General features: G+C 39.9%; 1 protein-coding gene across 3 annotated transcripts in view; it reads left to right on the forward strand.

Moving 5' to 3' along the window:
* TTC7B (tetratricopeptide repeat domain 7B) overlaps positions 1-24441 on the forward strand; it is a 240934-nt gene that overhangs the window by 138126 nt on the left and 78367 nt on the right. For all 3 annotated transcript variants that reach the window (XM_045562019.1, XM_045562029.1, XM_045562038.1), the window contains 4 exons: positions 1461-1578; positions 3694-3751; positions 9321-9393; positions 12179-12339. In XM_045562019.1, coding sequence (XP_045417975.1) covers positions 1461-1578; positions 3694-3751; positions 9321-9393; positions 12179-12339 — 410 coding nt within the window. The remainder of the gene's footprint in view (positions 1-1460; positions 1579-3693; positions 3752-9320; positions 9394-12178; positions 12340-24441) is intronic.

Genomic DNA, 24441 nt, shown 5'->3' on the forward strand with positions numbered 1-24441 from the left:
TATAGAGCAAAGAGTCACCCTCTAGTTTAGCCCATGTGTACATCCAACCCTCTTCATTTCTCTTCCTTCACATACACTTTCTTCTTCAAATATTCTTGTTCAGATTTGAGTTTGGCAATAGCCTGATTTGTAACAATTCTTGTACCTAAAAAAATACATAATTTGAGTAGAAAATAGAAAGCTCAGACTAATTGCTGAGATGGTGGTATAGATAATTGCCACATACCGTAGAGTTTTAATTTCTTTTCTTTAACTTCGTATCAAGATTAGCAAGAAGAAGAATCTGCTTAAAAGACAGAGGCATCTTGCTAACTCAGGTTTTTTCACCATTAAGGTCCTTGCTGCTTGGTTTTTTCCATGTATTCTTGCCCAGCAGGAGAAAAGTAAGCTTTGTGTAGATAGCGTTCCACTTTTGTTCAGTTTTGCTTGGGAAAATGTAGAAGAAAAAAGACATTCTGAAAGAGCAGGCTTTCACTTGGAGCACACAGCTGCGAAGGCGTGGGGTGGTCCTGTCGGTTTCTGGGGTCCGGGGCTGCAAGCAGGCAGGGGCGGTGCAGGCAGCGCCAGGTGTGGGCAGAGGAGTGGACCAAACCCTGGGCTTTGGAACATGCTCGTTTCCAGCAGTGACTGCTGCCCTCCTCCCAGCTATGGCCTTCTTTATTACTGTAACATATACCTCTCTAAATGCCTAAAATAAACCTCTTTAAAAAAATGGAAGTAACAAATGTTTCTGTATATTTTTTTCTTGCATTTTTATTATTAAAATTTCCAAACATCACAAAGGTCAGGAGTATAATGAACTCCCAGCTTCAATAACATGAACATTTGCCATGCTTTGAGGGAACATATCTTATTATTTTTTGCCTCTAATGAATTGTGCAAGAGGTCTTATGGTGGGTGTAGTTTACAGGTGCACATTTTCTCATTGGAATCTGCTGGTGTGAGGTCCATGTGTTACATATTATAAAATAAATAGATGGAGTTTTGAAATCTTTAACAGCTTGTAGCAAAGAGAATCCAAGCCTAAATGGGTTCTTTATGTTCTACAAAAAACAGAGAAATACCCAAACTTGAAACATTCCAAGAACTTTATTCTTCACAAAAAATATTATATTTAATTCATCTTCCGGATACCTAGTGCTATCTCATTACAGAACCAATCAGTAGAAAATAAAAATGAAAAAGATAGACCCCCCCAAGTATGACAGTGACTTTGGAAAAGAAGGCAAATAAGCAACAAGGAAAACTTCAAAGAGAAAAGCAAGGTAGGAATCCCGGGGACTGTTAGAGAGGCTCAATAAAGAAAACAGAATCACCAGAGTGGGATCGGAAGACTTGGGAGTTATTTTCAAAGTGACTCATCAGAAATTCATTTTTGGCAGCAGATGCTTATGGGAACTAACTCATGTTAGAAATTCTGCAGGTCGTTGTTGTTGTTTTTACCTTGTCTCATTTTTCAGTTGGAAGAGGCTGAAAAGTTTGCCAAAACTGTCGTCGATGCGGGAGAGAAAACGTCAGAGTTCAAGGCCAAAGGCTACTTAGCTCTGGGGCTCACGTACAGTCTGCAGGCCACTGATGGTGAGAGAAGTCCCACCCCACAGGAGCAGTTGGGCCACAGGGCTGAGTCACCTGAGCGTGTACTGCAGGCTTCCCTCAACCCCCTTTTATCTCAGGAGGGTGCAGAAGTTGGGTCATTGTTTGTTGTCCTGTGGGACCCTGGGTGCCTCTTTGCTTGGACTGGCAGGAGAATGGGAGGGGAGGGAGGGGGGCCCCGAGCCAGGGATCCCAGGCTCTGTTCCAGGTGCACCATGCTGCCAGTGCATGGGCACCTCGCTGGCAGGTACAAGGGCGTCTGCCACAGGAGCAAGATGATTCACCTACCCAGCCTTGTGCCTGCTGCTGCCCTTGCACTTGGCCTGGGCTGTCTCCGTGGGAAGGGATGTGGAGTCTTAGGTACATGAATGTAGAAAAGTCAGAGGCAGACACTTCGAGGAAGCTTCCCTTGACTGGTCAGGAGCTGCCCCTTCCCAGATACGTACAGGTGCAGTGCAGCAGCTCATCAAAAATCCAGGGCTCTCGGGTGCAGTGACTTATACATGTGGACGTGCTTAGAGTTTTGTGGATGGGTTTCTGGCTAAAAAAAAACAAAAAAAACTCTTGGTTATGTTTTGTAGACTTAATGAAGTTTTCAATGATATATTTGCAGAAAGTATAAATTTACAAATTGTTTTTCTGAACTTTTACTATTCTTCTTTTAACATTTTATTGTTAAATATAACCCAGATATGAAAAAAAGATCTCAAAAACAAATGTATAACTTAATGAATTAATATAAGGCAAAATACCCTTGTAACCACCACCCTGCTTAGGAGACAGAAGCTTGCTAGCCACCTGGGAAGCCCTCCACGTTGCCCTCACAAGCTCCCTCTTCCTCCTAAGACAATATGCTATCCTGAATTTTGTAGTACTTCTCCTTTTTTTTCTTTATAGTTTTGTTATAGTTTATTTTACAAATTACCTCCAATCCCCGCTTCCTCTGCCCTAAAATTTCAAAGACCCTGGGGAAGTTTTATATATCAATTGGTTTTCAACTTGGATTCTTTGCTAATTTTCCATATATACATGATATATTGTCAATAACCAGCACATTGCTTTAAATACAGTTGACTTTCAGTGAAGAGTAAATTTGATGCCACATATTTATTCATGTAAATTCTTAGTTCAGACTCTACCCCTAAGTAGCAGGTAACTTTGGGAGAGTCATTTGACCCTGTTGTGCCTCATCATGCCTTCCTGATTCATTTGGGTCCCCTCCAAGGTTCTCTCTAGCTCCATCATTGTTCTAAGTTGGCCATGGGCTCTGGCCACATCTGGATCCTAGGGCAGCCTTCCACCGCTCTCGGTCAGTTGGCAGGCTGGGAGCTGCCTATTGGAGTTGTTAGGTAAGGGTCTCCTACAGTTCCAGCCATAAACAAGTTTCTCCAGGACTTTGTTCTTGCTCAGTAAAAAGTCCGTCTTTCTTTCCCAGACAGGTTTAAGGGAGCCATTTCTCATGCGCTCTGCCCAGGGGAAGTGTTGGCTCATAGCCAGGTGGCCTCACATTTTTTAAGCTAATTTTCCAGTGTCCGTGTTGGGTTTGCCTGCTCCATCCCTTGTTTTCACATCAAGGTGGTAAAGGTCCTGGGCATTGCTCAGTGGGAATTAAACTGGCCTTTCATGGTACCATGCTAGGCCCTTGGCCCAGGATTTTGGCTTCTCGGTGCCAGAAGGAACTTTGAAGGCCATGTACTCTAACACCACTGATGCTTGCATCTCTCTGTACCATCCTGGTAGAGCTGGTCTTTACCCATGAGTTATATGCCTGCACTTGGCAGGACAGACATGTTCCTTCTGGAGTTCCCAACTGATCTTTAGGAAACAGTCCCCAGATGCCTGGGGGTACCAAGAGTGCCCGTCCAACTCACTCTCCCCTTGGCATCGTTCCACAGTGATGTCCAGTGAGTGCAAGTGCCTCAGGGTAGAACTAGGCTTCATTTCCTGTCTTCTGCAGTGCCTAGTGCAGGGCTGGGCACATAGGCACTCAGAAATTGTTGCTTGTAATCCAGTTGAATGTACAGTTTTTGAGATAAGTTTTGTATTTGTCAAAAACTCCCTGATCTCCCATGCCACTGACTAATTGAACCCTTTTCTTAGCTTCTTTGCGAGGGATGCAGGAGGTCCTACAGAGAAAGGCGCTTCTTGCATTTCAGAGGTGAGTGGGAGTTCATCTTTTCACTCGGCTGTACATAATGACACCAAAGTATGATAAGTATAAAAAGAAGAGATATTTATAAAGATTATGTAAACAGTGTTTTACCCCTGGGAGTCTTTCATCTTGAGCACCGAACATACAGTATCAAAATTTGCTGCATCACTTGTTGCCATGTAAATCTACATTCTTAATCTGTTTATCCATTTGGGCACATTTTATTCATTCCTAATAAAGTAATTTCAGCTTGAAAAAGATAGATACTTTGTATGTCTAGGGAAATGATTCCTTTATTAAAGACATTTGTCATCATCTAGAAAAGAAATTTTTCTTTTCTAGCTTTTTTTTTTTTAAATATGTCAAGCTGTAGGTTTTTATATTAAGCAAAGAAAAGGCCAGCTTTCAGGAAGTCTCTGAAATGCTAAGTGAAGACAGCAGCCCAGCGAGCCCCAGACCCCCGCCTCCAACTTTGCTCCATAACACCCTGTGCCTGTCTCTGTCATGGTGCTGCTCATGAAATTAGGATAATGTCTTATAATCATAAAGTGCTTGAGCATCACAGTGCTCTCTCATATCCCTTATTTAATTTGCTCCTCACCGCACACCAATAAGGTGGACAGACAAGCAATCTGTCCATTGTAGGTCAAGGGCTGGGATGCAGGAGTTACAGGAATTGCCAGTCATGTAGATGTTGAAGTCAGTAAGGGATCAAGGTCTCTTGACTCTAACCCAGTTTTTCTTATACCTACTCTATTATACTGTGCTAATTTCATTATTATTACAGGTATAATAAATCACTAAAATGAAATTGTTGCCTGAAAGTATAGCCCCATGATATGAAATCTAGAATTGGTATTGATCCTATCAGCTTAAATATATCTGAGTTACATTGATTTCTTGGAATTGTCTTACTGATAGTCATTACTTATATGAAAATTTCATGAGGACCTCCTAATACCTGATAACCTTTGTTAGACTCTTTTCTTAGGACTGGGGTTGCCTACAGATTTGTTGTGGTGTCCATGTGCCTTTCTCATGAAATCATTATCACATGGTTTCAGTTAGTCTGAAACTCTTCCATCTCATTTCTTCGTTTCCTAGCAGGCTTGCCGATAGCTTCTTGACTTTGCCAGCCCCAGTCTTGTTAATGACAAAAAGTACCAATTGACATCTGCAAACAGATCCCCTGTCTCTATGCTAAGCTTTTGTTGATGTTCTTCAGCACGGAGTGTGGAAAGCATTTCCATTTCAAATGATCTGAAGTTTTAAATTCTCCAGTCCTAGTTTGTAAAACCCACACATGGATGCTTAAGAAAGTGGTCATTACATCTGTTTCACTTTTCTTAAATCAGCACATCTTACTGGCTCTCTAAAAACAGCCACAGTGGTGGTCTGCCTTGGGCTGCCAGTATAACTTCATGTTATATAACAGCTGTTCCATTGGCCTGAATTCTTTTTTGTTCCTTTTTTGCTTAGGTTTTAATTCAAAGAGATTTTTTAAATATTAGTTCATATGGGAATAAAGAGCAATAAAATCCCACTAACCTAACTGATTATGTTGTGGAAGGCTAACCTAAATTAGTATTTGTGTGAAATACAGAATTTTTTCCAAAGGAATAAAATTATTTTGTTCCAAGTAGACATTAACTAGGACTATGCTAATGAATTATAATCCTAACAAAAATCTTTAAGGGAAAGATTGTAAGTAAATAAGAATGATTTGTATTATTTTCTTAAATGTAAATGGATAATTTAAAACTACTTGAATTAGAAGTACTTTTTCTGTGTATTTTAAATATTCTCCCCACAATTATGTTTACACTATTGTTTTACATTTTTTGTTTAAAAAGAAAATAATATAATTCAAAAAGGGATAGGGTTGTGGATATAAGCACATGAAAATTAACTCCTAATTGTGATTGGAGGCAGAATTCAGAAAGGTTTGCTCTCTAGTGGATTCAAAAAGACGGTTTTTAAAGACATGCTAGTTGGGTGGCTGCATCTTAATGTGAGACTGTCAGCTGTTCTTACACTCACAGTCTCAACCCAAGCAGCTGAACAAATTCGTTTGCCCTGTACAAAAGTATAGTAAAGAAAAACATGATATCGTTAGCAAAGCTTTTTAAAGATGCTGAATTGATCTGAGTTGCTTCTTCCTTGTGCCGTCACATCCTGAGAAAAGGAACCCTGAAAGCAGTTGAGAGCGTATTTCATGTAGTGCATTGACCCACAGTATGCAGAAAGCCTAGTGCTCCAGGAGGAAGTGGTGTCATGGTGTCACTCAATGTGGTCGAGTATACACAATCCCACTTTATTTTCCCCTCTCCCTCATAGCGTGAGTTCAAGTGTGGCATGTTTTGTGTGTACAGGGTGACTAACCATCCCGATTTGTTGGGGACTGAGTAGCTTCCCAGAGCATGGGACTTTCAGTGCTCAAATCAGGAAAGTCCTGGGCAAACCAGGACAAGTTGGTCCCCCCATGTGTGTAACTAGTGAGTGGTTCCTGAGTAATAGATTTAACCAGGTTTACACATTCCTGTTGTTAATACACCCATGTTCTCTCATCAGTACTGGAGGGGACTGCAAGGAGAATTGACTAAATAAGCCAGCAGGGTGGTATTGTCTAAAGACCAGGCCTTGGAATCTCACATCCTCCATTCCACTTCTGGCTCTCTCTCTTTTGCTGGGTGTTCTTGGGCAAGGTGCTTAATAGTAGAGACTTCATAAATTATAGTTATTATTGTGTTATTATTGCCTTATGGACTCTTTTGCTAGGTGTTCTTGGACAAGATGCTTAATAGTAGATACTTCATAAATTGTAGTTATTATTGTATTATTATTGCCTTATGGACTAGGGTCAACATTGATCAGCATTCTCTGTATTCTTGGTTCAGCTCTAGAGGATGTTGGAACTGGAGTCTTAAGAGAGCGCTAGGATGGACCTCACAGCGTCCTGGGTTTTGGCCGGGTGTCTGGGGGCCCACGTCATGCTCTCCAGTAGCAGCGCAGCAGGCCTCTCTTGGGCCCTTGCTCACACCGCACTGTGGTGCTCACTTTGGGTCTCCCCTGGGGGCAGAGGGAGCTCCTCAAGGAAAGGCACTTGCGTGATTCATCTCCAGGCTCCCCAGAGGCTGGCATGGGGCCTGGCATCACATTATAGGTACTGCACAATATTGATGGATGGGCAGCCTCTTCCTCATGAAAGAGAAATTGAATTAATGAATGTGGAGTTGCTTTGATAAGGGAAGCGTTTTGAGCGTTCCTATGGTGATGTTTTTAGGTCTCTGGGTTTCTCTTAGCAGTCTGGACAGGTGCTCACTGCCTGGGAATGGGGTGTATGAGGCTGCTTTAGAGTCATGTGCAGGGTTCAGAAGCTTACAGTTTTCAAAGAACATTAATGTCCTTTCTCTCACCTGTGTCATGTGTTAGTTTCTGTCAGGCAGGTTGCCCGTGGGCACACCAAAGGGGCTTTGTCACAGGAAGCCCAGCTGTTGACGTTGTTCTGCAACGCTGAAGCAAGTTTTCTGGCCCCTACGTGAGATCAACACTGTGCACTTTTTCTTGTTTTGTTTGGCATTTTTATTTCCTTTTTTCTTTCATAGGCTAAAGTGGTCAGTTTAGTTCATTAACCAAATTGAGGTTTTTAAAATATTTATAAGTTGTACCTCATTAGAAATTTGGTAATTGGATATTCACTATTTGCTAAGTTCTGAATTCTTCAGATGTTGCCCTAATGCACCCCAGAAATACCAAGATCTCTAGCACTTCTGGTTTGTTTCTTTCACAGTGCTGTGGTTAACAGTTAAAAATCATTTGACGAGGCCAGGGTGGGGCCTTTGGCCAGAACTGTCTTTACCCACACCCTCAATTCGCCAAACCATTGCCAGCTTTTCACTTGGTTGGTGTTGTATAGAGGCAACCATGAGTTGATTTAACTTCATTTGTGCAAAATAAGAACTGGGCTGAGAAAATTATAGCTCTAAGAAATTCTTTTTGAGGGTTATGGAAATCTGGCTTTATCATTTGTGAAAGAAAATGAGATAAAATAATCCTAAATAATTCAGTCTCTTCATAATTAATTTTGTATTTGTATTCCCTGAATAATTGTGAGAGACAGAAACCATGACATTCCAATCTCACTTTTTATGAACACCAAAGAAAAAAATTCTTTGATGTACAAATTCATGAAAAACCAATACCTGTAAAATTATAAAAGCTGGAGCATACTGAGTAGGCCTCTGGCAGAAATAAGACATTTTAAAGGATAATACAGGCAAACCTCAGCCTCAGCCTCTGAAACTAGGGTGAGAAAAGTCCTAAGGCTGTGTCTTCAGGCCAGGTTACCAGTGGAGGTCCTCCAGGAATGGGAGTTTAAGTGCTTTGCTCTTAAGATTCATATAAGGACAAAAACTAACTCTGCCTCACCCCAGTCCTGCATATGAGCTACTACAGTGGCCCAAACAATGCCCCAAATTAGTGGACTTAGCATATTTTCTGGATGGCAAATACCTGGGAGACCTCTTAGCTCCTTCCCTGAAGCAGACAGACAATTCGATTAAAAGGCCTTATTACTATAGAAAGCCATTGTTGGTGCGTTTGTCACAGTTGAATGTATAATGATTCAGTTTTCTTTTTTATCTTGAATTTGTTTTGTGCTGGTAAAAGAGCCTCCTTTAATCACAGAATGTTGACAGAACAGCGTGAAGATTTATTTACTGTCCGGGTCCCACCTAATTAGTCTGTTCCATGGTGCCTTTTAAAGAAAGTAAAAGTTTGTTTTTCTCTTTGCACCAGGCTGTTAGACACAGAATTGTGTCTTGTACATAGTCACATTTTGAGTTGCTTTTGCTAAGATACAAATGACTTCCACATAAATGCACGAAAATACCACGTTTGCAATCCATTAGGAGGCCAGTGTGGCCTCTTCCCATGTGGTGTCAAAGGGCAGTGAGTGAAACAGCCTAGTGTCTTACCACAGTGTCACATGTCGCAGCTGTATGGACTAAATCAGTAAACTGCATGGAATTTAGTAGATGCTTCAAAGGACTGAAGAGTGTCTCTCTTTTCTCCCATTCATCAAAAACCAAAACCTCATTTTATGAGCTAAGCTGGGTCTTTGATTTTCATATGGTTTCTCTGAAATCCAGAAATTTGGATGAGGTAGCATTAAGGCCAAGCCAAACTTAACCAAAGCAGCCATCGCCGTGCCAAGTACACACATGGCCTCGCCGTGTCCCAGCGTGACACAGGGGCTTCTCCAGCTCAGCCCACAGGAAGCCTCCGCTGGGAGGTCAGACCCCAGGGCCTGTGGCTTCTCCCCCTCCAGGCCCCTCCTCAAAGCCTGTGAGCACTGAGCAGTAGGCAGAACACAGAAACATGCTCCTGTGTCATACCTGTATACAGAGATGAGAGGAAAAATGCTTTGCATTTGTCAGTGGACAAAGGAGAAGAGTTTAAATGAAACATTCAATAGTTAAAACTAAATATGTGGCCTTGGTATAAAAATGCAAATGTGAAGACGACTTGTTTGGCCTCCTCTCCCGTGTACTAACAGCCGTAAATATCTTTTCAGGGCCCACAGCCTGTCACCCACAGATCACCAAGCAGCTTTCTACCTGGCTCTGCAGCTCGCCATCTCCAGACAGGTCAGTCACTCTAATGCTCCCGAACCTTGGCGCCCTGTGTGTCTCGATACAGTTCCTTCAGCTCTTCAGTTTGAGGTTGTAGGTGATCTTCCTTCATTCACTTGAGGCTGACTTGCAGCCAGGGACCCTTCTCAGAGGACACTGACTGCTTACGGCAAAGACCCTGGTGTTTTGGTCGGTTTGAGCATCAGCTGTGAAGACTCAGGAGTTCCAGGCTCCGCTTTTGGAAATGAAATCCACACACAGATCTGGAGGGCCCAACCTAGGGTCAGATGGCAACATGGGATGCAGCACATGGCGTATACCCTGAACTCAGGAGTCATCAAAGAGCCTTGCAAACAGGGACAGGGTAGCAGAGCCCACTGCTGAGCTGCGTGGTGGGGATTTAGTCACTGGTTGGGGCCTGCTTGTCATAAGGGTATCAGGAATTGACAGGAAGGTGCCAGCAGAGGTAGCCAAAGATACCAGGTTCTTTAAAATATGTCGAAAATATGAACAATTACACACAGCAACTACTTGAAATAGAATACTCTACACTATTCTCCTTGCTGGAGAAGCAAGCTTCTCTGGCCTTCATCTTCCCAAAGGCAGCTCCAGAAGCTGCCTTTGCCATTCCCATACCCTCCTGTCCCCTCCCAGCTGTTCTGGAGACTCTGGCCACATGCCTGCTCATCCACCAGGTGCAAGACATTGGTGGTAACCCCAGCACATTCCTGAGCACTGACTGGGAGGGTGAATGAAGGGTCAGCTCCCCAGACATGCCATTCCCCTGGCAGGCCCGGGCTGAGGCATGCATCTGACTTCCTGGTTGCCCGGGAATGGCATTGAGAAGTGGCTTCCATTGGCAACCTGGGGACTGAGGAAACAAAGATACCTTCCCTGTAAAGGCCCTCTCACCTGGTATGGTGTGGCTCACAGCTGGACTGATCAAGAGCTGCTTCTGCAATAGATGTGAGCAGTGACTGACCACATGGTCTCTCCCTTTCCCTGGGAGCTTCTCTCACCTCCTCCATGAAGCCTCCTTTCTGTAGCAACCTGCATTTCTTTCTCTTGCTCAGCTCTCTTGTTCAGTATCTGTCTTCCTCACTGGAGTTTAGATCCCATGAGGGCAGGAATCCACATCTGTCATCATCACTGATTTACCCTGGCCCTTGGACCACTGCCTGACATGTGTTTGGCACTCAGTAATACTCGTCGAATGAAGGAACCAGCTCTATATTCCTTCAAGCCAGCTACCCTATAAGGACATCATTTGAACCCTGTGTCAGTTTGTCCCTGATGGTCATCCCTGCAAGCCAACACCATGCCAATGCTGTGCCTTTTGACTCGTCCAGTAATACCGGGTTGAGTGCTGTTCACCCTGGGGAGTGGATAAGTAGAGTAGGCTGTCACCCTGCGGAGTGGATAAGTAGAAGGAGCCTTGTGGGTGCAGAAGCAAGGCTTTGTGGGCACCTAGCATGAGAACACAGAGCTCTGAGGGAGTGTTTCCCTGCCACCCGAGGGAAGGAGTTCGGCCAGGAGGAGAGGATAGAGAGGAATGGAAAGATACAGAGTCACTCTCGTCCCAGTCACTCAGTAACTTGGTGACCTCACTCAAGTCATTTCACCTCTTTGCATTGAGCTTCCTCCCTGTAAATGAAGGTCTGGGTCAGATGATCTCCCTCCCAGCCGTGGCAGCCATGGTTCTGTGCTTCAACAGCAGAAAGCCTCCAAAGCTCCCATTTATAACCTAAATCCATCAAAAATGGCAGTTCAGGGAGGAAAACTAACACATTAGGGAAAGAGAAGGCATGGATTTCTACTAAGAGGTAGAGGTTACTGAAGGTTTGGGGAAAAGCAGGAGAGCTGAGAAGAGGCTCCATGCAGGACTGGAGTTGGAGCAAGACAGGAAGGAGTCCTGGGGCAGTTGTATAAGAATGCTTCAGTCTCCAGCTCTATTTCAAAATCCAGCTTCAGGTTCTAATTCTCCCTGGTTACTGTTAAACCTGCATGGAATCCTGGGTGTTCAGAAATCCATTATGCATGCATTTTATCAACCCTTGTGCTCTGATGATTTTGAAGAAAGTCTTGGACAGCTGTTGTATTTAAAGGTTAAGGTTGTATCTGGTCCTGTGTGAATTTGGATACATCTGCTTTGTATGTGGCATTGCAATTTGTTTCTTGGATCAAGTTATTTTGGGTTATAGTTTGGAAAGGTGTGTGGGTTTTGTTTGTTTTTTTGCATATTTCCTTGATGTCTAATGGAGGTCCAAGACAAAGGAACCAGAAAAGAATGACAGGCATCTGATCATTTGGAAATCTCTGTTAAAGGTTTTATAACTTATTAAGCACTTTAATTTCAGTAATACTTTAAAAAATGAGAACAGTTCAGCTAAGGCAGTTTAATTCCACTAAAAACCTCTGGCAATTTGTATGTGTCTCCATTTAGAGTGAAACCATCTTGGGCACAATCAAAAGTAGATCAGTTTTGTGGAAAGAATAAGAAAGTGCTTATTTAGGGAGAAATAAATGACTTGATACGGTAATGGCAGTTATGTAGAGAAATAGGGTCTCTCGTATCACTTGTTTAGTCACACTAGCTCTTGAAGAGGGCGTCTGTTTCCCTGTTTGTGGTTGGCATCCTGGGGTTACCATAAAGACTGGGCATAAAATTTCAACATGGCACAACATAAAACAACTCCTGATGTTTATGGAGAGTCAGACATTGAAATGATGGCTTCTTTCTTGTGTGACTGTGTGTGTATGTGTGTGTTTAAAAATCCTTTTTGGTTTTGCTTTAAACTAGATACCAGAGGCTCTGGGGTACGTCCGCCAAGCTCTTCAACTTCAAGGTGATGATGTCAACTCCCTGCATCTCCTCGCGCTCTTGTTGTCAGCACAGAAGCATTACCATGACGCTCTGAACATCATGGACATGGCCCTGAGTGAATATCCAGAAAACTTCATGTAAGTGATCCTGCAGGGGCTTTGCTTTCCCCTGAATCCAAAGTCACTAAGGTTACTTTTTCCCTCCTTTTTCTCTCCAATCCATCTAAGTCCTTCATGGACATCCTGGCAGTCAATAATATAAAATCCCATTTTATCATTGTTTTTTCCTGCTATTTAAAAATAAACTTAGCCTGTTAGGTCATCCCAACATAGTATTAGGTCATCCTTATTTAGTTAAAATACTTTATTCGCTCTTTCTCAATGTGTACCATTGGAGTACATGAGATGATTTTAGATGGATTGTGGATGAACATTGATATTTTAATAGTTATACATTTTTAACTGTATATTAGAAAAATATATAATATATATCAAAGGGTGATTTCATGGAAATTACCACTCAGGGGGCAACTAAGAATTTTTAAAGTCAATTTAAAGAAAAATATTAAGTAAATACTAATACAGATATAGTTGGATATGTCAAAGTTATGTTAAACAAACCCCGATGACTGAAATTTGAGAAACATTGCTCTACTGCTTGGCTTCCACTAGCTCTGGATGATTATTCTATTTTAGGCAACTGTGATCAAGATACCTTACCTCTTTGTGCCTTTGTTTTATTTTCTAAGAAACAGAATTTCTTAAATAAATTAACCAATATTTGTACATAACCTAAGAATTATCATTCTAAAGTGCCGCATTCTTGAATTATCTACTGTCTTCACATCTTTCCTTTGAATCACTGAATCCACGCCTGTTGGTTAGGCTTTGTTGAGAAGGACATTGTCTTTTGGGCTCCTGGGTTACCATTTTATCCTCAGTGGTAGTAGCTTGGTAACCAGTACACAGTGGCCAGAAATAGTAAACACTCCTGCACGCTGGAAGGTTCTAATTGTCTACAGCATTGCAGGGTCAGTAATGGGGGGCAGGGTGGGGCTTGGGGGGAGGGAGAAGAGAGGGAATGTAGAAGGTGGCCTGGGCTGGCTTCCTTCACTTTCAGAAGTGCGGTCACAAACTTTAAGTGGGTCAGCTTTGGCTTTATTTCTCTGCCTCATCACCTCAGTGTGTTTTTAATCAGTGCTTTTCAGCAGCTCTCCTTGGAAAATTGGTTCACACATTTCCATTACAAACATTTCTTTGTCTTCAAGTGAAAAGGGCACTTCTCTTCTCTCCATCGAGAGAATTCTTGTTATAATCCAGGAAACCTCTGACTAGAGATTTCTTTTGTAGGCTCAGCTATTTATGCAGAGTGAATTAAAGAGCTTTGCTGCAGTGTTTTACTTCTTGCAGATCTCAAACTTGCTCTTTTGCACACTGACTATATTTCTGGATTAAGGGGCCTTAAAATGGTTAAAACCCTTTTAAAACTAGTCAGTGCTTTACCCATCAGTAAAGTACAACCTGATAGAATTGAATTCAGTTTCTCTCGTCAATATTTATAAAGCACAATTCCCTGCATCCCGCCCTCCAACTCTCTCTCTTTCTCTCTCTCTCTCCCTCCCTCCCTCCCCACTCCCCTTCATTAGAGGTTACACTCCAGCGTGTGGTTCCTTCTTCCACAGCCTAGGGTGTCATCCAAGAGGAGGCTTATTAAACTAATAGCCACACCACACAGTAAGCAGTAAACAGTGGTGGCTAATATGGTAATGCCTCCAAGTGACAGCAGCTGACAGCCTTTTCAAGTAGTAGAAGTAAGGAACAGCAGTAGAGATATTTGAGGAATGCAAGGCTGTTATTTTAATGTTAAGCCGTAAGCTCAAAAAAGCAAAGCATATGGCAGCAGGTCTGAGAGCAGCCATGACTTGTTTGGTTTTCAAATATTTGTATTTCTTCCTTTGTGATGGGCAACTTCTTCCCAAGAATACTTTATTAAAAGTTGGGGCCAGATGTACTCAGTGGATTCCCAACCTGGGTAAAACATTTCAATACCAACCTAAACAAGATTAAGTGGGCACTTGTCCCACTGCCTTGTAGTAGTATTTGTTCGTTTGTAACAAGCTTATCGCGGCAGAACTGTAGACTCCCTGCAGCCTGGGAGTGGAGGACATAGTTGATGTGTATGTAGTCAGCGCTTGCTAGATGGTGGTGGAACCCTTCCCACCATGAGGGCCAGCTCTGTCCACCTGTTGAGTGGTTGCCAGATGAGACAGCTGAAGGCCCTTGGAGGAGCAGCTGGTCTCTCCAGCGTTACTCATCCTTATTGTCACCGTGAAATGATAAAAATCGCTGTTTAAGTACTTTGAATAAGCTTAACAGGGTCCAAAAAGTTCTAAGATAAGAGGCACCATTTCAGACACTTTGTCACTCCAAGCAGAACTGAGACTGAACAGTAGGTTCAACAGTTGGGAAAAACTTCCTAAGTGTAGGGATCGTAAGAACCAAGAATCCTTTCTTAAGGGACCCCCAAAAATAAGTTCATAACTCTGGAGAAGCAGCCAGTTTGGGGGGTTTTATAGGGTTAGATCTCTATGAAAGGAAGGGGATGAGGAAGGATATTTTATAATGGTTAAGAGCACAGTCTTAGAGTTGGACAAACCTGGTTTAGGACTCGAAGTCTTCCACTTTTAAGTCGTGTGACCTTGAGTAAGTCACTAAATCTCTCTGAGTCTCACTTGCAAAATGTAAATAATAAAATGTCCTTCTCAGAGAGTGGTTGTGCATTTAAGGCATTTGTACACAGTATTCACTCAATAATTGGTAGGAATTCATTTTGTTACTACTACGACCAATACTATTCAAGTGTTTTTAAAAATTGTTATTAAATATTGAATAGAAGCAAAATAATATTTATTAAATATATTTAAAATAATAATATAGCCAACACATGTATACCTGTATCTTAGTTTAAGAAAAAGAACATTAAGGCCGGTCCCAGTGGCTCACGCCTGTAATCCTAGCACTCTGAGAGGCCAAGGCGGGAGGATTGCTTGAGATCAGGAGTTCGAGACCAGCCTGACCAAGAGTGAGACCCCGTCTCTACTGAAAATAGAAAAAAAAAATTAGCCAGGCGTGGTGGCATGTGCCTGTAGTCCCAGCTACTCGGGCGGCTGAGGCAGGAGGATCGCGTGACCCTAGGAGTTTGAGGTTGCAGTGAGCTAGGCTGATGCCACGGCACTCTACCTAGGGTGACAGAGTGAGACTCTGTCTCAAAAAAAAAGAAAAAGAACAAGAACATCAATACTGCCTGTGAATTTCCTGTGAATATTTATTTATACATATATATTTATATGTATATTAAATATGTAGATATATTTCCCACATATGTGAATCTCCTGTGTAATATTGCCTGTGAATTTTCCCCCATCCTTTCCCCTTGCCTCTCACCTGGTAGGTTGATCCTGTTAATCGTAAATTCTATGTTGATCATTCTCTCATGTTTCTATACCACATGTGTTGTACTCCTAAATGATAATTGGTCCTGCATGTTTTAAATTTTTCTTAAATGGAATCATACTAAATATATTCTTACAGTACTTGCTTTCATTATTTATCATGTGTTCCTGAGGTTCATCCTTGTTGCATACATCAGTACTTCATTCATTTACACTAATGAGTAGTTATTTTATTGTGCAAACATACTAAGAATTTTTTATATAACCTATCGTAAATAGGTGAATTGTTTTCAGTTTTTAGCTATTGTGAACAATGCTGCTGTAAATATTCTTGTATAGGGCTCCTGGTGCACATGTTCAAGGACTTCTTTGGAGTGAAATGGTTTGGTTATAGGATATGTGTACCTTCCAAACTGTTTTCCAAAGCGGTTGTGCTAGTCTACACTTCGCCAGCAGTGCCCAAGAGCCCCCCTGTGGTTCCAATACACCAATACTTAGTGTTACCAGACTTCTTATTTTTGGCAGCATAGTTGCAGGTTAATGATATAACATTATGAGTTTAAGTTGCATGTCCCTTGTAACTAATGAGGTTAAACATCTTTTCATTTGTTTATTGGTGATTTAGCTTTCTCTTTTGTGAAGCTTATGTAGAATTCCTTCTTTTTTGGGGGGGGGTTGTCTTTTTCTTACTAAATTAGTAAGATTTTTTAATATATTATGGTTACAAGTTCTTTGGTTGTATGTGTTACAAAAATCTCCCAAGCTGTGGTTTATGTTTGCTTTCTCTTAATGAAGTCTTTTGATGAACAGAAGTTTTTATTTTGAAAGTAGTTGAATTTAGCAATCATTTCCTTTATGGACAGTACTTTCTGTGTCTAGTTTAAGTAGCCTTTTCCTTCTCCACAATCCTGAAGATAGTCTCCTAAATTATCTTCTAAAAGCTCTCTTGTGTTATCTTTCACACTTAGAACCTTGATTGTTTTGTGTATGGATACTGTGAGGGACCTGATGTCATTTTTCCCATATGGATAGCCAGTTGTCCCAGCATCACATATTGTAAAGATTCTTTCCCCTGTTGCTTCACAGTGCCACCTTTGTCATAACTCAGACGTCTATGTGTGTTTCTAAGTTTTCCACTTAGTTCCATCGGTCAGTGTGCCCATCCCTGTGTGATTGCCACTCTTCTGTCATTCTGACAGCTTTACTGCACATAAAGTGGGTCCTTCCCTGTGTCTTGTTCTTCAGCAATGTCATGGCTATTCGTGGGCTTTTGAGCATTCGTGTACATTTCAAATCAGCTTGTCAAGTTCTACAAAAAAGAATCTCTTGAGACTTTGATTGGAATTACATTTAATTTATTAAATAATAGCTCAGTTTGGGAGAATTGTATATTTATGATAGTAGGTTTTCTAATCCATAGCCATTTTATCTCCATGATTATTTAGGCCTTTAAAAATATTTTCATGTAGTTTCATAATTTTTTATAAAGATTTTACCCATTTTTTACTAAACTTATTCCTAGTTGCCTGAAAAAAATTTTAATGCTTTTCTATACAGTATATGTATAAAGAATATTTTTTTAATCAAATTTACTATCTACTTATTGCTAGGGTATAGAAAGGCAACTGATTTTTGTACATTCTTCTTGACCCATGTAAATTCATATTAATTCTAATTTATATATCAGTTAGTTTGGAATGTCTACATAGACAATAACTTTTACCTGAAATAATTAAAACTTAGTTTCTTTTTTTCTAATCCTTCAACTTTTTTTAACTGGACTTACAGTAGTCAGGACCTTCAGTAGAGTTTAATATTAAAATTCTTTCAATATTTTACCATTAAGAATTATGTTTATTACAGGTTTGTGGATAATTTAAGGGATTAAGAAAATTTCCTTCTCCCTGGTTTGCTAAGAGTTGTTTTTTAATCATGAATTGATACTGAATTTTATCAAATGCTTTTTCCCTATGTATTGAGATGATTGTATGATTTTACTCCTTTAATCTGTGAATGTTATATTAATTGATATTTTTAAATATTAAACTAATGTTGTATTCTTGGAATAAGCCCAACTTGATCATGATAAATTGGCCTTTTTATGGATTCAGTTTACTAATTAAAAAAAAAAACTTTGCATTTATATTCATGTGTGAAAATAGGCCTGTAATTTTTCCTTTCTCCTTATATCCATGAAGGATAGGCCAGCCTCATAAAATGAGTTGGAATAATCTTTTTTTGCATGTTTTGGAATCATTTGTGTGAGATTGGAATTATTTGTTCCTAGAATCTTATGTTTTGATAGAATTCACCCATAAAACCACGTGGGACCGTTTTTTTTCCTATGGAAAGATTTCTGATGCTTTTAAAAAAATGATTATACGATATTCAGGTTTTCTTTCTCTTATTTTATTAAGCTATATATAATATATAAGCTGTAATATATATGTAACGATTTGTCCATTTTATCTAAATTTTATTGGCATACAATTGTTCATAATGTTTATTTATTTATTGTCATACAGCAGCTATAGTTAAGTCTTCTTTTCAATCCTAATATTATTTAATGCACCTTTTTCCTTTTTCTTGAATAGTCTTGCTAGATTTTTGTCTGTTACATTGATCTTTTCAAAGAACCAGTAACTTTATCATCTTAATTGTATGTTTATTTTTTATTTCATAAATTTCTGTTCTTATTTTCATTATTTTCTGTCTTCTGTTTTCTTTGAGTTTGTTCTAATGTGTTTTATTTTGGTTTTTTTTTTCCTTAATCTCTTAAATTGGATGTTTAGTTAATTACTTTTTGCCTTTCTTATTTTCTGACATAAGCATTTAAGACTAAAAATTTCCCTCTAGATACTGCTTTAGCTATGAACCACAAGTTTCAATATGTGAAATTTTTATTATTGTTTAGTTCTAAATATTTTTAAATTTCTATTATTCTTTTTGACCCATTAGTTGTTTTAGAACTGTGTTTATAATTGTCAAATGTATGAGTTTTTCAACGTATCTTTTGTTACAGGCTTTTTACTTCGTTGCATTATGTTTAAAGACTATAATCTATATAAATTTGAAACTGATTGAACTTGTTTTATGGCCCATCTGTGGTCACTTCTTGTAAATATTCCATGTGTGCTTGAAAAGAATGTTTGTTGAGTAAATTCTTACATATTTTATTATATTAGGTTAAGCTATTCACTATGCTATTCAGATATTCTTTATTTTTACAGATTTTTTTGTCTACTGAGTCTATCAATTATTGAGAGGTGATATGTAGAAATCTACCCCTAGGATGGCAGATTGGCCTTTTTCACCACATATTTATAGCAATTTTTGCTTTATATATTTTAAAGCTGTGCTATTAGGTGCATATAAATTTAGAAATGCTATGTCTTCCTAGTATATCAACGCTTTATCATTATGTTGTAAGACACATAATGCATTTTGCTTCAAAGTCTATTTTGTTTGATATACATACATCCACACACGTACATACACATTTTTGTATATATGCATATGTACACATACATATATGTGAATGTACATGTGTATATACACACATATACACATGCACATATATAGGCTTAGAATATCTTTTTCCATTCTTTTTGAACTTTTGTTATATGTTTTAGATGTACTCTTGTGCTCAGTGTGTATAGCTGATTTGTTTTTTTTTTTAACTCAGGCTTACGGTCTTATCTGGAACATTTAGTTCATGTCTATTTATTGTAAATACTGATATATTTGTATTAGTGTCTACCGTGTCATTTGTGCTTTGTATGTGACCTGCCTTTTTATTTCATATCTTATTCACCTTTCCTCCTTTCTTTTATATTGATTATGTTTTTATTATGTATTTTTTCTTTGCTAACATGAAGAAGAAAGATTCTGTTTTGGTTGTTCTTGTTTAGTGGTTACCCAAGAAATTTTAGGAAGGGTCCGTTGCTGGCAAACTTTCTCAGTTTGTTTCTAAAAATGTATTTGGCTTTACTCTCCAAAGAGATTTTCAAACTGGGTATTCATTGCTAAGCTCAAACATTTTCTCACAGCACAAGTGATTTTGCTCCATTTGTAGTTTTTGGGAAGTCAGCTGTTTGTTTAACTGTAGTTTATTTTAATGTCATCTGTCTTTTCTCTTTGGCTGCTTTTAATGCTATCGTTGCTGCTATTTTACATTTCACTATGATACATCTAAGGGTGGATCCTGCTCGAAAGTCACGGGGCTTTTTAAAACTGTGGATTGGTACTATTTATAGTATAGTTCATCATTTCTAGAAAGTTCTCAGTCATTATTTCTTCAAACATTACTTCTCTTCTTACAGATAGCATATAATTAGATCTTTTTATTTAGTCTAGTAATTTCTACCTTCTTTCTTAAGTGCTTGGTCCATTCACATTTAATATAATTAGTTTAGGTTGAATTTGCATCTGCCATTTCTATATGTGTCTTGTCTTTTTTTTTTTTTTTGGTTCTGTTGAAAATTTGTTTTTTTAAAGCCCTTTATTAAATATTGAAACACAAGGGTGAATAGCTAATATTAGCTGATTATTAATTGTCTCAACATTAAATTTTCCCAAAATAAAACAGTGTACACATCTTTATATTGAACGGTGTTTATGAATTGTTTCACTATCTGCTATACTTGGTATAAGAGCCCTGATCTTTCTTCTTTTGAAACATAGCTTTGTATAATAGAAATTTCCCTTAATTTATATATTTTACTTAATGATTTTCCCTGTTGGCCCACAAAGGTAGAAGTAGGTGCTGGGTGATGTTTGTAGTATATAATTTCTCTCCTAAAGACAGTAAGGCTCTCTGTCGGGCCAGGGCTTTGATCAGACCCTCAGACTTTGTGTTTCTGCCATTGAAATTCATTTTTAGAAAAAATATTGAGATGAGAACTGACAGTTTGTTATTTTTTGTCTACAGAAAATATGCCAGAATGTATCATACTTAATGGTGGCATTTGAAAACTTTAGCGTTACCAAAATGTTGTATAATATTCTGATCTGGCAGGCCTTAACAGTGGCTGCTAAAGAAAGCCACTGCCAGGGTTTAAGTTTCTTGCCATGAGACAAATTGTGGTTATGCAACTCTTCAGTAGATTTTTAATTTATTTGAATTTTTATGTTTTCTTCTTTAAATAGAATATATATGTGCCCCTATTCATGTACTCGTAGAGAGGTCATCAAATCAATAGTCCACTTAAGAAACCACCAGATATTACCACAGGGCACAAGAAGGTGATTTTTAAAACCTATCAAGGATATAAATACAAATTTTGGATCATTACGGTATATGGACAACTCTTTTAAGTATTTTTCCTGATCCATAACTAGGAGACATCAGGAGATACTGAGACATATCCTCAGTCACCTGATTGGAGGGAGGCACACAGCTCTTCTAGAACACTACCCTTAAGCCTATGGTCTTCTACTCTTGTACATGTGAAAGCAGATTTTGTCAAGACGATCACATTTCTTGTTACACCAGCAGAAACTAACTGTAGGGAAAGAAGTGAACATGTACAACATTCATTCCTTTAATCAGTCATTCATTTAGCAATAATAACCACTAATGTTTATATACTGCTCTGTGATAGGCACCCTTATTAGCACTTGATGTATTTTTAGCTAATTTAATCCTCATGAGAACCATCTAAGGTAGGTAGTATTATTATCTTCATTTTATAGGTAAGGAAACTGAGAGGTTAAGTAATTTATCCAAGGTTATACACCTAGAAAGTAGCAGGGCCATGATTTGAGCCCAGGCAATCAGGCCTTGACATCTGTGCTCTTAACCACTAACTGCCTTTGAAGCGTTGAGTTCCTGCCACATGCCAGGTGCTATGCTAGATGTTGGTGATACCGCCGTGAACAAGGGAAAGTTTCTGCTCTCCTAGAGCTTACGATCCACATGAGTAGGATTTTTATGCTATCTCCCCTGTTAATCTCATCAACAAACTGGAAAACATGGTTAAGATCATTCTTTACTTGAGTAGAGTATGAATCTGATTTTTGAAAAAGTCATTACTTGCAAGTGAGACTGTATTTATTTTTCACTCTGTTTCACACACTCTCTCAGAAAATTCAATTCAAGTTGAAATATCATATTGAGTAATGTTTTAATTTAGTGATTACTGAGAGACCAGGTGTTGTGGGCTATTTTTATGCCTGAGCTGAGTGATGAAGTAATGAACATGAATTAGCATTTGATAAAAAGTGGGACCACAAGGAAAGAGGCCATTCATTTCATTAAACTAGAGAAATGATCCATCGATACCTGAAGGATGTCTGGAAGGGATGAGTGCAGAGTGACCAACCCAGGGATGCTAGTTGGGGAGAGGATCTTTGGACAAAGGAGAGTGGGTGGCAGCCTGCAAGACAACATGGATCAAAGTGGAATGGGATTTGATGGTATAATAGCATATTTAAAATCATCTTTCCAAAACAAACAAAAAAAACCCACCTAAACCTATCAGAAAATGAACAGAGGAGTTAAATAGACATTTTCCAAGGAAGGTATAGCTAATAAGCACATGAAAAGAGTCTTAACATTTCTAATCATTAGGGAAATGCAAATCAAAACCATAATAAGATACCACTTAATATCCATTAGGATGGCCATTATCAAAAATAAAAAAACCAGAAAGTCACAAGTGTTGACAAGGATGTAGAAAAATTGGAACCCTTGTGCACTGCTGGTGGGAATATAAAATGATCTAGACTCTATGGCAAACAGTATGGTGGTTTCTCAAAAAATTAAAAAAGTTTTAAAACTACCATGTGATCCAGCAGTCCTCCTTCTGGGTATATTGAAAGCAGGGACTTGAACACATCTTATATACCTGTGTTCACAGCAGTAGGATTCACAATAGCCAACAGGTGGGAACAGCCAAAGTGCCCACTGATGAATGAATGGATGAACAAAGTATGATATATCCAAACCTGAAAAAGAAAGGAAATTCTGATATATGCACCAACATAGATAAAGATTGAGGATGTTATGCTAAGTGCAATAAGCTACTGACAAAAGGACAGATACTGAGTGATTCCACTTATGTGAGGTACCTACAGTAGGCAAACCCATAGAGAGGGAAAGCAGGATGGTGTTACTGGGGCAGAGAGGAAGGGGAATGGGAAATTATTGTTTAAGGGGTACAGAGTTTCAGTTTTGCATGATGAAAAGAGTTCTGGAGATGGACGGTGGTGTGAATGTATTAATACTTAACGCCGCTGAACTGTACACTTAAAAATGACTACAATGATAAATTTGTTATGAGTATTTTACTACATTTAGAAAGATACAAAACAACTTTCTGACCTCTCTCTGTTGCTGTGTGTGGTGGTAGGAGGGTTTCCAGCTCGGAAAGTCGGGATTAGATGACCGGGGACCCTTCTGCCCTTGAGGTTCCCTGGCTCTGGATCACTCAGCCCACGTTCCCCTGGGGTGGACTTGCCGAGCCAAGGTAGCAGCCTCCCAGCACACCGCACCCATTTATGTCATCTTTCCGTGAGGTTTTGGGCCTGCGCTATTGCCTTCAGTAAACGTAGATGCTGGTCAAGAGAGACAGAATCCCCAAAATACAATGAAAAATGACTTGGAAACTGAAAATTGGGTTTACAAGGCAAAGATAGAAGAACTGGAAAGGGGGAAATAGTGGAGTAATGTATTTGAAGCCAAATTTGTCCTCCTTTCTGCGGGGTTAGGAGCAGCCCTGTGCAAAGACCAAGAGTGGTGCTGGCTCAGACCTTCGCCCCATTTTCACATGCCCAGTGCTAGACGTGCCTGTGGCTGTCGTCCCCAGTGCAAAATCTTCGTGGAGTATCCTGTTTCCTTTCCAGAGAGGTTCTCCTTTGTTCGATTGTTCTGAGTGTGCTGGAGAGCAAGCCTCCAGGGCAGGCCAGCCTCCTGTCAGCCGAGAAGCGAGCTGGCCGCTCTGGGCTCAGAGGCCACCTAGCCACCAGAGGCCAGGCTGAGGCAGGAGGGGACCATGGCAAGGTGTACACCAAAGCCACCCCTCCTCAGTCGTGCCATCCAGAAGCTTTATTTATTTTAGTGCTTTTGTCTCCAAGATCTCTAAGTACTCCTTGATATCTCATTCAGCAGTTCAGAGTATAGAGTGTCATCTTCAGACTTCATGCAGGTGTTTCCGGGAACCACTGGGTCCCTGTGCCTAGCCCAGTGCTTGGCCTGCTGCAAACATTAGTACATCTTTGTGCCATGAATGACCCTGAAAAGTGGCCTGGTAGCCTTAGTCCATAACTAAGCTCGTGTCTGCCTGTGTTCCTTCTGTTGTCCACTTTGACTTTTACCCTTGAGTCCCACTATCTGATAACATGATGATGGTCCAGTTGCTGCAAATGGGTCGTATAAAGCACCTGCTGGTTGCCCAGCCAACTGTGAACAAAACATCCAACAAGCCAAGTACCGCTGAATTCCAGCTCATTTGTAATGGTTCTTTGCATTTTAAAGTAAGGAAAGTTTACTGTTTAAAAAAGAAAGAAGGAAAAAGAAACTTGAGAGCAAGGAAGAGACATAATTTATCCCATAAGTATTCCTGTGGGAATCCTGAGCGGAAAACAATTGGTGAGGATCGATAAGCCACCTTGAGGTGAGCAGAGTCACTGTTGTTTGAGCATCTCCCCCAGTTCATGGTAGAGAGCCCCCGCTTCCTGCCAGGCATTGTGCCAGGCTCAGGAGGGCCAAGGCCAAAGGCAGCATGCTCCCTGCCGTCACTCGGTACACAGTAGGATGTGGAGGCACAATCACACTGGAGTGTGCTAA

The sequence above is a fragment of the Lemur catta genome, chromosome 1, assembly GCF_020740605.2.
Source record: "Lemur catta isolate mLemCat1 chromosome 1, mLemCat1.pri, whole genome shotgun sequence".
In the NCBI taxonomy this organism is placed as follows: domain Eukaryota; kingdom Metazoa; phylum Chordata; class Mammalia; order Primates; family Lemuridae; genus Lemur; species Lemur catta.